The sequence below is a fragment of the Cotesia typhae genome, unplaced genomic scaffold, assembly GCF_013202065.1.
Source record: "Cotesia typhae breed Kobodo isofemale line unplaced genomic scaffold, CoteBio_Ctyphae contig_26, whole genome shotgun sequence".
Lineage (NCBI taxonomy): Eukaryota > Metazoa > Arthropoda > Insecta > Hymenoptera > Braconidae > Cotesia > Cotesia typhae.
In genome coordinates, this window is record NW_027423732.1 from 2449096 (window position 1) to 2465146 (window position 16051).

Consider the following 16051-nt stretch of genomic DNA (forward strand, 5'->3'; position numbering starts at 1 on the left):
TGAACTAATTTGAGATAACCTTCTGAGAAAGATGTGTACTAAATTTCATTAAGATCTGTGAATAACTATAAGCACAATCACGACAACATCCCCTGGGCAGACACTTCATTTACCAATTATCAGGTTGTGATTAAAAACCGAATTTTAATACACTTAATTGATTCATTTTCTGAATGTTTTATTTGAATGTCAAGAATCCAAAAAAAAGTTTCACTTGCATCGTGGGTTCATGAAACCACACAATATTTTTTATTAAAAATAAGTTTTCTTTATTTGAGAAATCTACTTCCATTTCAGCTGCCAAATTGCCTTTTTTATTACTGCATTGGCCACACACTGAGTTGTAATTTAACCAAAGTTTTGTACTATAAAAACATATTTAATCTAACAAAAATTTCATGAAAGGTACATTTTCCAATTTTTTCAATCAACAGCTTTTTCATTTGATTGAAGATAATAAAAACATTCATAATGAACTCTCTTTAGGCCTTGAATGCTTTTTACTGTGATGGGATGTGAGTCAGCATAATAACGCTAATGGAAAAAATGTATACTGATCACGCACAGAATAAAACCCGGTGCATTTAAAAATCATTATTGAGTCAGTCGTAGTTGCAAAAGAATAGTATAAATACCTTTTGTTTTAGTAATTTAGAAATATGAAGCTAAATCATCTGAGTGAATTCAATAAAATACCGACTTCAATTCATCATTATTCAGCGTATAAACTAAGATTTATATGCTTCTCGAATATCTGGTTTAAGATCTTAGGATTATCACCGTGGACTATCGATACCAGAATGCTTCGAAAGAACGGGAGCGCTGATGATAAGAACTTCAAGAGCAAGCTCTCCTTTTGGGGATCATTTTACAACGTTTTGTTGGTTATTTTCGTGCTCATAACTGATATTTGGATTATATTCCGTTTGTCATTAGTGGAAAACAGCACACTTACATTAGAAACTGTGACAGTGAAACTTTCATTTGTTTCGATTATTTGCGCGAGCATAATACCCATAATTTATGTTTTTCGGCAGAAGTTGTTGGTCAATATGAACAATCGCTTCGAAGGTGTCAACCGAATATTGAACGATTGTTCGGATCATAGCACGGATGATAACAATAAAAACTACTTAATATTTGCTATGACTTCGTTGTTGACTACTATCATTGTAATTTTAAGGGTGTTGTACTACTTGTCTTCTGCCAAGGTATTCGTAATTACTCTACCATATTTTATCAGTAGTTGGCTGATTGTTCAGTTTGTAATGTTCCTGAATATGATCAAAGTGAGAATTACTAGTGTGAACAATACTCTTTCGCAGTTGGGCACCTTTGACAACAAAATACTGCTATCACGAGAGTCAGTTCTTAGTGACATATTTATTATCAAACGCATTTATGTAGAAATTTGTGAAATAAGTGACGGTATTATGAGTTTCTTTGGACTTCCTATTTTGATAGTAATTATTATTTTTTCGATTAGAAGTATCTTCAATTTGTACTACATTATTTTAATTTTGATTCACATACAAGAAATTGATCTTCGGTTGTACGAATATGGATTTTTCTTACTGCGCAATGTTTTTTTATTCCTTATGATGACTTCTAATGCTACGGAAATCATAAAGCAAGTATGTTAATTGACATGACCTTTTTTAATAGTATCATTGTTCTGTAAACTGTACGGTTTTACTTTGTTTCAGAATAGAAAAACTGCAAGAATCATTAATCTGCTGATTGATCGGTATTTGTTAGATAAAAAAATTAAAAACAAGGTAAATTTACAATTTGAAACAGGATTTCGTTTGTCCTTGGTTGCCCCTATTACTTACTTAGGGCATCACTGGAATTTATTTCTTAGTTTCCAGAAGCTGGATTCAATTACAGAAAGATTCAACATGATCGTGAGAGATTTGCTAGGAATTTCAAAATTATTACAGAGAAATTCGTTTTCTAAAATTTTTTATGTAACCAGCCCTCTCAAAATTATACTATCCCCTCACAAAATAGTTAATAATTTCACGCTGTCCAGCTGATCCTCATGTAGCTACAGTATCCACCGGTCTCCACGCTACTCTATCTTAGTTCACGCTGTCGCCCGGACCCTCACATTATTCTAAGAGATCTCTACCCCGGACCCAGAGGGTGCCACGAAACCGGCGTAGTCCTCTTTACATACACGCATCCACACTATTTTTCAATTTCATAATTAACATTATAAATTAAAATCGTAAACTGCAAATAACCCCCAAATAATTCGCAAGAAATTGCGAAAAACTGCAATCATAGCAATGATAAAATTTTTGTAGACGCGAATCAGGTTTGATTTTCATGTATTTCAATCCACTGAACCTGAATCTAAACTTTAATTAGCCCGTTGAGCCTTCAAAATTTAAAAAAATTGCGAAAAATCGAAAAAATTGGCTAAAAATCATGAAAAACCGAAGTTATCGAGACGAAGAGTTTTCTTAGATTCAGATTAAGTATTATTTTTGTGTTTTGTTGCACTGAACCTTGAACTAAAGATAATTTCTCCATTAATGTTTAAAGTCCTGTATCAAAAAATCAAGAATCGGCATCTACATCTAATATTATAACAAATAAACAAAAATCCGAATCAATGTCTACTAATAGTGAGACAAATAATCTGGCATCAAAAACTACATCTTCAAATATTAATACAAATGACCTGGTATCGGGATCTACATCTACAAGTTTAATTACTAGCAAAAATCCAAATATGAAATATGAAAACTGTGTATTTCACGGACGCGGAGTACAGGAATCTCAACTTTCTGCCCTTGTAGTGTAATATACTATTTATCTCGATAATTTCAATTTTTTGTGATTTCTTGCGGATTTTTTTGAATTTCTTGCAATTTTTTCAAATTTTGACGGCTCAATGAGCTACATAACGTTTAGATTCAGATTCCATGAATTAAAATACATAAGAATCGTACTTGATCACGGTTGTCTCAATTCCGATGACTGACCTTCGTCGACTGATGATCATAGTGGTTTCTCGAGAGACAACTTTTCTCTCATCGATGATGCCCGATGTTGATCTTTGTCGCCTTTTTTCACGGGTCAAGTAGCCGTCGTCATTCATACCAAATACAATTAAGATTCTTATACTAACTTACGACTGCACGATTCAATAAATCTTTTAGTCGTCAATAAATTCAGTCCTAACGTAGCGATTGTGACTGAGCATGAAATGGTAGTGACCTTCAGCTGACTGAACGGCTTAGCTGCTCTCGCATATTCGAGAAATTACTAAGACCTGATTGTAATACCTGGAATTTTACAAATTTTTGTTTAGTCCCTCAAAGATTTGCTACTCCTGGTCTCCGGTAATGATGTGATTTTTGTTCACGTGAAAGACTTTGCAGGCAGCTAAAGCCGTCGGTTACCGTGTCATGTAGCTCCTCACAGGAAAATCTAATCTCATTTTTTCTCGATTTTTGTATTATTTGTAACCGCAAATCGTCAAGTGCGCCAGTACCTCCACTTCGGGGAGTTACTAACTTACAGCTAGGGGCGCGAGTAATTTGGACCATAGCATCTTAGGACCCGTCGATAACTGACTAGCAGGGACCAGGAACTTTCAACAGATAATGAAAGACCCGTAACACTTCGTTACAAATTTCTAAGATTTGGCCTTCTTGTGAAAATTAATTTAAAACTATTATATTATATTTGTTTTTACTCATTTAATTCATATAAACGGGAAAATGTCATAAAATTGAATTGCTTTTACAGTTGATAAAGTTTGCGAATGAGCTCTGGCATTTGACGCTTAACTTCAATGCATGCGATATCATACCTCTAGATCGAACTTTATTGGCCACGGTAAGTGAGACAACATCCATTATGTGTACAATTTGCTTATAATTTGCTTAAAGATAGTATTCATTCTAGTTTACAGGAACTGTCGCAACGTACTTGGTAATAGCCATTCAATTTCGGATAAGTGCTATACCGAAGCTAGCTTCATGATGTGTCATTAATCATAAGTATTCAATTAATTTATTTCACAAGAATCACGTGGTATCACAAAATATTGAATTTTTCTGCAATAATTTTCAACTAATTCAACCGATTTAGAAATATTTATTTTAATAAATTTATTATCTGCGTATCCTAACGTTTAAATGTAATTATCGTTTTTGTAATTGGTATATCCACAACTTTTTGAAAAAAGCTTGTGTGCTTAAGCAATTCGATGAAAAAAGTTTTTGTCTAATCATATAATTATGTATGATTAATTATACATTTATGCATGGTCATATCCCTGATTAAGAAATCTAATTTGCAATGATTCAAAGAGACGCGGTTTTGATTATTTTAAATCATTCCAAATTGTCTGGATTATTTGACTTTCGAGCATAAATTTTGGAACGAATTATTTGAAGTCATATCAAATTAAAAAATAAAGTAGCATTTTTAGATGATTTGGAATAATTTGAAGTGATTTAAACATTCAAATCATTTAAAATTAAGTTAATAATAAACTAATTAATTTAAAGTATGAATAAGTTTTAACATGCATCAAAATGAAACTTAGATGGTGGTGGTAAAACGTATGAGGTGAGGTAACATGTCACTGAGTGGGGATACACATAGAATATCCGAATACAGCAGAGAGTTATGATAATAAAAACTAATAATGAGTTTAGTATTAAAATTAACATTCAGAATTTAATGAAACTTCACATATTGGTAAATCAATATAAGGTATAATTAACTAATTAAATTTTTTAAGATCTACAAAGAACTGAAAAAGTTATTAACATCAGAATACTTTTGACTTAACCACTGATCCTTATGAGAAATTACTGAGTATATTTTATTTCACAAAAAAGTGATAATTAGATTTTCATAAAAACTAAGAGAAGTTATCTCTGTCTCACTGTCTCCAACGCAAGATAAACATACAATTAATTAAAAAAAATTAATAATAACCACGCAATTATTAATAAGAATTGAATTATAAATAACAATACATGAGATTTAAAATTTTTTTGTCTTTTATTGATATTTTTTTTATTATATGCATATATAAATATACACAGAAAAAAAAATTTACTTGAATCAAAGAAATAATTATGAAGAATTTTATCTTCTTTATTTATGTAGGAAAATTCTTAAACTAAGAAATTTTTCTTGGTTTAAGTAAATTTTACTCAATTCAAGAATTTTTCATTTTGATTAAAGACAATTATACTCTTTCAAATTATTTTCTTGGTTCAAGAACTTTTCTCTTGATTCAAGTTAGTTTTTTTTTTCAGTGTAGTTTTTCCAAAAATACATTAACATTAATATAGTTTCATCGTATACAAAAATATGAATAATATATATGAATAAAAGTTATTAAAAATTTCAACAATTTACAGCTCTTATTCTTCCTCATCGTCACTAATCACTTTATTATATTCTGAGCAAAATTTGTTGAAAAATATCAATTATTCACATTAATTTATTAGAAATAGCAATCACTTTGATAGATTCTGAACAAAATATTAAAATTAATTATCAATTGATTACATTAATTTATTATAAATAAATATCATTTCAATATGAGTCATCCGAGGCCAAAATAAAATTCTCTCTCCCTTTTTTTTTTTTTCTTATATTTATAGATTCTTAATTTCTTTTTATTGATTTAAAAATAAATAAGAGTTTCATTTGAAAATTTAGTCTCTATATATATATATATATATATATATATATATATATATATATATATATATATATATATATATATATATTGAATCAATCTAATTTCATTAACCGGTTTTCAGCTATTAGCTTAAAATTTAAAGCCTTAATAAATAGATTGAGAAAAAAAAAGGAATTAATTGATGAAGAAAAAAGTTAATGATTGAAAATGACAAAAGGATTCCTCATGGAGTCTTAGGACTAGGAACGAGATGGTAATTACTCATGTGCCGACGGCGGTTCAAAGCACACCCCTTAACGGTATGGAAGCTGCATTACTTCTTCCCCGATAAGGGCCCACCTCCCCGAGGCTGTTGAGTTTCAATCCATTAGAGTACCCCATTTACTCGTAATTGAAATCTCAATCGCATCGTCGAGCCTTTACAGGTTTCCAACCATGACTTGTTGGACCGCCTTGAGGGTCCCTGGTGTCAATTCTTATATATTGAAACTACCCAATGCATAAGCACATGCGAGAAACTTCAACTGTGGCGCCATCGGTCTTCGTTAATGGTCACTACAATAACTATTAGATTGTGCAGTATTTACTTATGCACTAATTCGCATGCTTTTGAAATTCTACTATTCAACAATGTGTATTTGTACAAGTAAACAATATATGTAAGTCATTCCATGCAAAATACAGCCTGTTAAAAATTATTCGAACAAGAATAGCTTCACTGTAAAAAATCGCGCCAAGACCACGTTCATAAGATTTTTAAGAAGAAAAAATATTTTTTTCTTTATAAAAAGATATAAAATCAAAATATTAAAAATAATAGTTTAAAAAAAACTAAAAAACACGCTTTTTATAGAAAACCGAACTAAAAAAATAGAAAATAAGTTTTAATAAATTTAAATTAAAAATAGTGTTAAATATTTCAATAAATGTAATTAATATGAGTAGAGTGATTATCATTTTTAGAATATCTTAAAAAGCACCCCGCGCTTTTTTTAAAATAAAATACATTTTTATTTATTTACACTATAATTATTACACTTATTGAAATTTTTAACACTATTCTTAATTTAAATTTATTAAAACTTATTTTCTATTTTTTTGGTTCGGTTTTCTATAAAAAGCGTGTTTTTTAGTTTTTTTAAACTATTATTTACTTTTTACTTTTTAGTTTGGTTTATTTATAATAGCTTGTTTTTTTAATTTTAAACTATTATTTGGTGACTAACTTACCAGCATGCACTTTGTTAATATTAGATGAATCGGCTAAAGATAATGGTTGTCAATTAAAATTTCTGCCTTATCGATTATAGATAAAAATTATATAAATTAACAAAAATCTTATTTTGCAAATTGAAAAATGAAATAATTTTATCAAATTAGTGTATTGTCATCGGTCGTCGATAAATCTACAAAGTTTGAACGAAATCTGGCCGTTTAAAGTGCGTCTCAATCGCGCCTAAAGAAGTCGGTCACAAACATACAAACATACAAGTGAAGCTAATAAGTAGCGTGTAAAAAATCCAAGGAACCGATGTGATCGTATATAATTTTCGGAAATTAAATAATATTTTCTTGTAAATTTAAAAATTAAAGAAATACTTTCAGAACGTATTTAGTGTGAAAAATATAATTTTTATGGAATTCTAAAATCGATCTACTAAGATTGAAAAAAAAATTTGACATACGCAATGACGCACACGAAGTACGTTCCAAAAGTATTTCGTTAATTTTTAAATTAACAACAAAACGTTTTTTAATTTCCGAAAATTATATACAATCATATCGGTTACTTGAATTTTTTAATATTTTGATTTTATATTTTTTTGTAAAGAAAAAAAAATTTTTTTTCCTTAAAAGTCTTATGAACGTGGACTTGGCACGATTTTTCACAGTGAAACTATTTTTATTCGGATTTTAGTATTTTTTGTAATTATAGTAAAAATTGACAATTAGTATTAACTTAAGATAGTACCCTCGCCAGAGTCGTTTTTTTAGGATTTCTTTTTAAATTTGGCAGATTAATGTTCATATAATTCTGCATCGATTGGCGTAATTTGAAAAATTTTGACCACCTCGTTTCAGAGATATTTAATTTCAAAGTTTGAGTTTTGAACGCTCTTATACATTACGGTATACGGGATATATAAGAGCTCTGTTTACAACGGATTTGAACGGAACTTGGCACCAGATTCTACCGAATCTGTCGATAAAAATAATAATAATAAAATAGATTAAGTTATAGAAAAAAAAAAATAGAGGAAAGATAAATTTTTAAAATTTTTAGAGAATAAGTTTGAGGAAAGGTGAGAAAAAGAATATAAAGAATATCAAGAATATAGTAAGATCATCGGGTGGAATGAGCGGGAAGTTGCATGGACGGCCTTTGGGGTCAACCGTTTTTCTAATTTTTTAACTTCCCGCTAAGAAAATTAAAAATTTTCAAAAATCGGGAAGTTATTGATTTTACCCTATTTTGCAAATATCGAGTTTTCAACAGATCTCGACGTTTTAAGATCCTAGGAAGCCATTTCGAGGGTTCCCGAGAAGGTGTCACAATGTCTATATGTATATGTGTGTGTATATATGTAGTGAGTATGTGTGAATGTGTGACCGTTTTATAACTTTTGAACGGCTTGACCGATCGAAACGCGGTTGGTGGCATTCGATTAAGTTCCACCAAACTTAGATTTCCTGAAAATTTAAACCGATTCGGACTGGTAGATTCCAAGAAATCTAAAAAAAACTGCAAAAAAAAATTTTTTTTAGTGGTTTTTTTGGAATCACTTTTAAACGGCTTAGAAGAGCTCAAAAACATCGCAAAAGCGGCAAAATTGCAAGCGTGTAATAATTGAATAGCGGGAAGTTGCAGGGATAGTCTTTAGGGTCAACCGTTTTCAAAATTTTTTTGAAGTGAAAACTTATACTGAAAAAAAGACATTAAAAATAATAGACGTCAAAAGTAATTTGATTCATCATATCATTATCGATTTATTATGTAAACTTATAATATTTGATGCATTAAAGAAGTCATTAGTCACCAATACGTTTGAAAAAGTGTCATGGTCACATCAACCTTCACGTTATTTCCTATTTCTTTTTAAGAGATAAACTATACACGACATCAATAATTTCATTGGTTGATTACAGTAATGACTTTGATATAATCATTACTTGTATTGATTTTTTCATTTGTTACAAAGTGTTAAAAAAAATTAATAAAACCGTTGATTCTACAGGCCATTCCTACAACTTCCTACTAATTTCAAATGCAAATTGCTCCAAATTCAACCTGTTACCAAGTTTTTGAGTTCGTTGAGTTCTTACGTCTAGTTTGTATCTAATAAAAATTTTTTTTTAAATATTTAAGCCACAATAACTTTTGGTCAAACCATCCGATTTTAGGATGCTTGGCAACATTTGGCGTGGTTAAGAAAGCTCTACCAAAATTTTCAAAAAGAAATTCGATTTCGCGACAATAATATCTCTCAAAAATAGTGTGAATAAAAAAAAATTATTTCATTTTAAAAAAAGCGTGGGGTGCTTTTTAAGATATTATCAAAATGATAATCATTCTACTCATATCTGTCAATAAAATATTTAAAACTATTGACACCATGCACCCCACGCTTTTTTTAAAATGAAATAATTTTTTTTTATTCACACTATTTTTAATTTATATTTATTGAAATTTTTAACACTATTCTTAATTCAAATTTATTTTCTATTTTTTAGTTTAGTTTTTTATAAAAAGCGTGTTTTTTAATTTTTTAAAACTATTATTTATTTTTTTTCCTATTACTGTACCACCTACATACTTCGCTTTGATTGTTACTTCTATGTCATCTATAAATAGGTTGAATAAAATTGCACTCAATGCACTCCCCTGTCTGACACCTTGGTTTACCTCGAACTCCTCAGATTTCATACTTCCTAGCTGAATTTCACTTGTTATTTTTTTGTAAATCTCCACTATCATATTCCTCATCCTTCCGCTTATACCTGCCTCTGTTATTTTTTTAGTTAATTTTTTTCTATCCACTGTATCGAACGCTACTTTTAAATCAATGAATCCTATGTAAAGCTTCTCTTTCCTATTAATCTTGTTGTTTATCGGAGAGTTTAGTAAAGTTATGTGGTCCCTGGTGCCTCTTCCTCATCTAAAGCCTGCTTGACTTTCGTCTATTTTTTTCTCTCTGTCAGCCCATGCCATAACCCTATCCACCATTATTGTCGTCAATATTTTGTATCCTATATTGAAAAGTGATATTCCTCTATAATTCTCTGTTTTTTCTTCATCCCCGCATTTGAATATTGGCACAATCCTTACTTTTTTCCACCCTTCTGGAAGTTTGACCTCTCCAGATTTCGTTTATTATCCATCTTAGTTCATCAATCAGTTCCTGTGGCAAATTTTTGATAAACTCCGCTTTTATTGCGTCCTCTCCTGGCGCTTTTTTGTTCCCTAACATTCTTATTGCTTTTACGAATTCAAGTCTACTAATATGTCCTTAATCCACAGATACGGTAGAATCTGGCGCCAAGTTCCGTTCAAAAATTCCGTTGTAAACGGAGCGCCAGACTACCGACTGTGTTTACTGTAAGCATCACGTTTTTTAGCCTCGATGTTGGCTGAGCGGTTCAATGCGTTGATCCGTTCATACAACTCTAGTGGCAAGGCGCGGGTTCGAATCCCGGCGAGTCGAAAGATTTTTCACATGCTGATATCTTTCGATTCTCTGAAGTTCGCTCCAGCGCCGCCTAGGTTTAAGGCAAGTTCTTAACCAACACAGCTCCCTTACCACAAATCACCCAACGGCCGTATGAGAACATACTCTCGGTGCCAATATAATATAATATAATAATAATAATAATAATCACGTTTTTTAGAGGTTGCAAATTTATTTTTAATTCTACGGTCCTTTTTTTCCTTAAATTTGTATTATAATGGTAGTTCATACCTTATTTTCCTGATATTAATTGATTATATGCAATTATAGCAATTAATCTGCTTAATATTATTAAATTTAATCAGCACAAACTATAGCAATGCAAAAATTTCGAGCCTGACTTTTTTTCAATGGGTAAAGTGATCTGCCACAGACTAAATAATTCGAGAATGCATAGTAATCCTTCGATAGATGGAAAACTATAGTTAAAAAAAGATATTTCGCAGCTTGGATCTACACTCGCCAGGATGCACTGAAATTCTTTCTACATATACTGTAGCTTCAAGTAAACTCCAATCTTGAAGGGACTCACACACATATGTTCTAATTAACTACGGTGATTCGCTTACAATTACCTTCTTATTTAATTGCTTTGATTTACTTTAAACTTTTAGCGAGAAAGTATTAATAAATTCAAATTGATTGTGCCTAAAGGTACGGCAAATGAACGATACGGCTCCGGATGTGTACAGAGCAATATAAATCCGAACAAAAACAGTTTCACTGTAAAAAAATTGCGCCAAGTCCACGTTCATAAAACTCATCTCAATAACGTTTGCACTTTACAAAAAAAAATAAGACTCGATATAATAATTGTCATTCTCTACAAAAAAAAGTGAAATACAAAAAAATACCAAGAAACTGTCATAATGTTAAAAAAATTGAAAGAAAATTTGTTGAAAATTTAAAAATTAAAAAAAAAATTTTTTTATCGTACTTGGAGCGCGTCATTGAGTACCCCAAATTTTTTCAGGATAAATAAACATCCTTTTAATGATTAAAAATTTATAATTAAGTCAACCTATAAAATGCATGAATTTAATTAATCAACTATTATTATTTAATAATAAGTTTTACAAAATTTAGGTGAAATCGACATGTCATACGTATGTTATTTGAAATTTTTTAATCTTCCAGACATCATTTATGATTTTACTAAAACGCCCTCTCGTGTTTGGCTATGAAAACTACTTCAAAGTGGATACAATTGAGTGCTCTAGAAAAGAAAACATATGGCCGACTAAATCGAGGACCGATCCCCGGAGTAGTGACGAGACGAAGGAAGCCAACTACAACTAGGACTTCATCCTCAACGAGTGAGTTAGATCATCGTTTTGTTCGTCAAGGTGTCAATTGTTGCTCTGTGGGAAGGAAGTGGACCGCGGTTTATCCAATACCCAGTTACTCCTCCTAATTATTTATCAGTTGGATCGTTAATCGACGAAAATTTTATTCAATAATTAAATCGTAGAACATTTGCTAGTTTTTGGATTAGTGATTTTCATGGGGGTTTATACCCGGAGATCACTCGATCGACCTTGCGGGGGAAAGTTTTAATATCTAAAAGTTTTCAATCAATTAACTAACATCTAAGAAAATTCATTAAATTAATTTTTCAATAATTAACTGAGTAAAATTGATTGATGTTTGTCATTGAGAAAAATAGACAAATTTTTATTCGTGGAATTTTCGTCAAGCGTCAGTTGTGTGTCGCATAAATTCCAATACCCAAGGTCAAGCAAAGACTTGACTAGCGTATGTTCTAGCAATTGAAATTGACTATTTCGACTCGTGTCGAATTTTTATAATTGATAATTGATCAGAAAATTGTTGATAATATTTTATATTAAGAATTAATTACTAAGAATGTTTTATATTAAGAAAATTATTAATTGAGAATATTATAGAGTGGAAAATTGTTAAGATTGTTATATTTAGAATTTATTATTGAAAATAAGATAGATCAGAAAATTATTAAGTATTAATTGATAAGAATATTATAGTAAGAATTTATTATTGAAAAACAATACCGATCAAGGAAAATTTATTAAGAAGGTTATATTAGGAAATTTTTATCGAAATTATTATATTATAAAATTATTTTAACAAGTATAAATTTAAGTAAAATAATGGGGATTAAGTCCGTAAAGTAATTAAATTAAAATAAATGACACTTGATAATTGTCAGCGTGGATATTAAGTCCAAGTAATCAGTGATATTGAGTCAAGGTCAACACGAAAAAAAGTTTAGTAAGAAATTGGTCATTATATAGGAATTTTCGTTTCACCGATAGCCAATGATTGAGTAAAATAAAATTAAATTTATAAAGTAATAAATTATTTAAGCAAAGTGTGGGTTATGTGTGTGAAGAATTGTACGGGTTATGCGTGATAGAGAGTGTTAATAGTGTTAAGTGCGGTAGTCCTGTGGACTTAGATTTAAGTTAAAAGTTGTAAAGTGTGGAGTTAGTTTTGGTCGTCCGGTGGACGTTAAATTTTAAGTTTAGTTTTAGGTCAGGTGTGGGAGACCGTTCGTTAGAAAAAGCCCAGTAGTTTTAAGCAGGTGTGGGAGACCGTTCGTTCAAAAAAGCCCATTAGTTTTACGCAGGTGTGGGAGACCGTTCGTTAAGAAAAGCCCATCTAGTTTTAAGCAGGTGTGGGAGACCGTTCGTTCAAAAAAGCCCGTCTAGTCATCGTATCGTCGTTGGAAGGTTCGTTGTAAATATCGTTTATTTCGCAGTTGTTCTCCGCTTCGTTAGATTATAAGTGTGTGAGTGAGCGCTTAAATTTGTTAAGTTTGTAAAATTTTTATTGTTAATAAATATCGATATATTGTTAGTTAAGATTTTATTATTCAACAGCACCTTCCTCCACTCTCTCTACCCTAAGATAAGTTTTCTCAGCTCTGGACCGGTTCCAGGAACCGTGATTAATAATCCTGGTGGCGCCCTGATAATTTTTATTGTTGTTAGTTTTGTTTAGTTAATTATAAAATTGATTAGGGGCCAACCTGAGCAGGTAAAACTGTTACAAATTATTATAGTAATATTTATTTATGAATATTACATGTTAAGTTAAATACTGCATACAAATACATCAAATTCAAAATTATACTTCTTATTAGGATAATAGCCATTAGGATATAATAATAATAATAATAGCCATTAGGATATAATAATAATAATAACATTTACTTCTGGTAAAAATATTCTATAGAGATGCATAAAGCACCTGTGCATAGACACCAGAAGGAATATAATACATTTATAAAAATTTATACAAAATATTAGAGTAACTTAGTCAGTAGTATACAAAGTAACTTAAGAATAATTTTACTAATTTTTCACAAAATATCGATTAGTATTAATTAAAGTTTAATTGAACTAATCCATCTCGCAATACGTTTTCTTAATCTTTTATTATAATTTAGTTCTTTCAAATTATTTGGAAGTCGATTGAAGTATTTTATTGCTATGTAATTTGCATTTTTGGTACTTATTGTTCTATTAACTTTTGGAAGAGTTATCTGTTTAGACCTGGTATTACTTATTCTCTCAAAATATAATTTCTGACAATCATAAAAGTAATGATTTAAAGCTTGGATAATAAAAGATTGTTTAATCTTCAGTGGTCTTAACAAATCATCCGTAATTTTCATTTTGTTTAACAATTTATTTTGCAGATTTACAATCGGTTTTAAAGCGTTCTCATAGGCACCACCCCATGCAATAATTCCATAGTTTATAACACTTTCAAAAAGACCATGATAAATAATTTTCAGTATCGATGGGTTTAACCAATTACTTAATTTATAAAAGAGGAAGGTAAAGTACTTGACTTTTTTCATTAGTTCGGAAATATGTATGTTCCATTTCATATGGCAATCAAAAACTATCCCCAAATATTTACAACTTTCAACTCTTTTCAACTCTCTATCTTTAATGAACAAATGAAAATTACTAGGTACACTGTCCGTAGAACAACCAAAATTAATAAAAGTAGATTTATCAACATTCAGCGTTAGCTGATTGCCTTTTAACCAATGGTCTAGCTTATTTAACCAGTCAGTTAAACGGTCAGCAACGACCAACCAATTACATCCACTACACAGAACTACTGTATCATCAGCATATGATACAAGCGCTTTAGGAGGTAGAATACTAAATATATCATTTATGTACATTATAAAGAGAAGAGGCCCTAAGATAGTCCCTTGAGGAACACCAATTTTTACTAATCTATAATCACTAGAACAATTATTTAATTTCACACATTGTTCTCTACCTGTTAGATAATCTACAATCAATTTATGAGGTAGACCTCTGATTCCTTTGCGCCACAATTTATCTAACAAAATTTTATGATTTACTGTATCAAAAGCTTTGGCTAGATCCAAGAAAACCAGTACTGATGCACGATTCTTATCTAAATTATCGTATATAAAACTAGAAGCAAAAGCTAGAGCATCATCAGTGCCTCTGTTCTTCATGAATCCAAACTGTTTATCTGAGATCAAGTTATTACTTATAGAAAATTCGTACAATCTTACATAAATTACTTTTTCAAATATTTTAGCTAAATTAGATATCAGTGATATTGGCCTGTAATTAGTTGCCAGGTGTTTATTGCCAGATTTGAAAATTGGTATTATATCAGCTTTTTTCAGCGCGTTAGGCCAGATTGCATTACTAATACATAAATTAAAAATATATTCTAAAGGTAAACTAATATCTTTGGCAATGCACTTTAATACTTTACTATGAATATTATCTACTCCACCTGATTTCTCTTTCATTTCATTAATAATTTTTTCAATTTCAGTCTGATTTATTGGCGATAAGAAAATACTATTACATTTGGGTTCTACAGTTCTTTCAATATTTACTTCTTCTAGATAACCAAGATTGTTCGCAAGTTTATTTCCAACATTACTAAAAAAATCTATAAAATTATCTGCAATATCCTTCTTATCAGCAACAATTTTATCATTATTATTAATTAAGAAATCAATATCCTTATTTACAGAGTTTTTCCCTAGCTTACTGTTCACATAATTCCATAATTTTTTACTATCATTATGATAGTTTTTTACTTTTCTCGCTTCAAAATTACATTTAGCTAATTTAATTGCTTTATTGAGAATTTTCAATAGGATTTATACTGAATTTCACGTTCCACATTATTTTTATTGAATCTCCACATATAGTAAAGATTCTCCTTAGTCTTACATGAGATCATGAGACCATTAGTGATCCATTGATTTCGCGGTTTATTTTTATTGTGGACATTTCTAGGCTTGCTTTTGGCATTATTAACTAGTGGTTTAATACTATCAGTAAGTGTAATGAAGAAATTATCAGGGTCCTGAATTTCCACTAGTTTTGACCAGTTATAAACACTACTCAAATTAATAAGCCGATTGTAATTAGTTGTGGTATTGCCATCATTGGTGTTGTTATTATTATTATTATTACTGTTATTAATTTTATGATGTTTAAAACTTAATAATAATAATAATAATAATAATAATAATAATAAATATTAATATTACTATTATTTGTAACATCAATTTATTATTACCGATATAATTACTTTTAATATATTGTAACTATTATTATTTTTAGCTTTGTCGATATTA

The 16051-nt window shown here is 30.0% G+C and overlaps 1 protein-coding gene across 2 annotated transcripts; it reads left to right on the forward strand.

The window, feature by feature from the left end:
- The first annotated feature begins 716 nt into the window (after window positions 1-716).
- LOC141525369 (uncharacterized) lies at window positions 717-4977 on the forward strand. 2 transcript variants are annotated; one of them, XM_074239840.1, is made up of 4 exons: window positions 717-1634; window positions 1707-1778; window positions 3766-3855; window positions 3925-4977. In XM_074239840.1, the coding sequence occupies exons 1-4, from the start codon at window positions 801-803 to the stop codon at window positions 4000-4002; spliced, it is 1074 nt and encodes a 357-aa protein (XP_074095941.1). In that variant the 5' UTR covers window positions 717-800; the 3' UTR covers window positions 4003-4977. The 2 variants fall into 2 exon arrangements, with proteins under 2 accessions (XP_074095941.1, XP_074095940.1); XM_074239839.1 differs by lacking the exons at window positions 3766-3855; window positions 3925-4977 and having other exon boundaries at window positions 1707-2063.
- Window positions 4978-16051: the final 11074 nt, after the last annotated feature.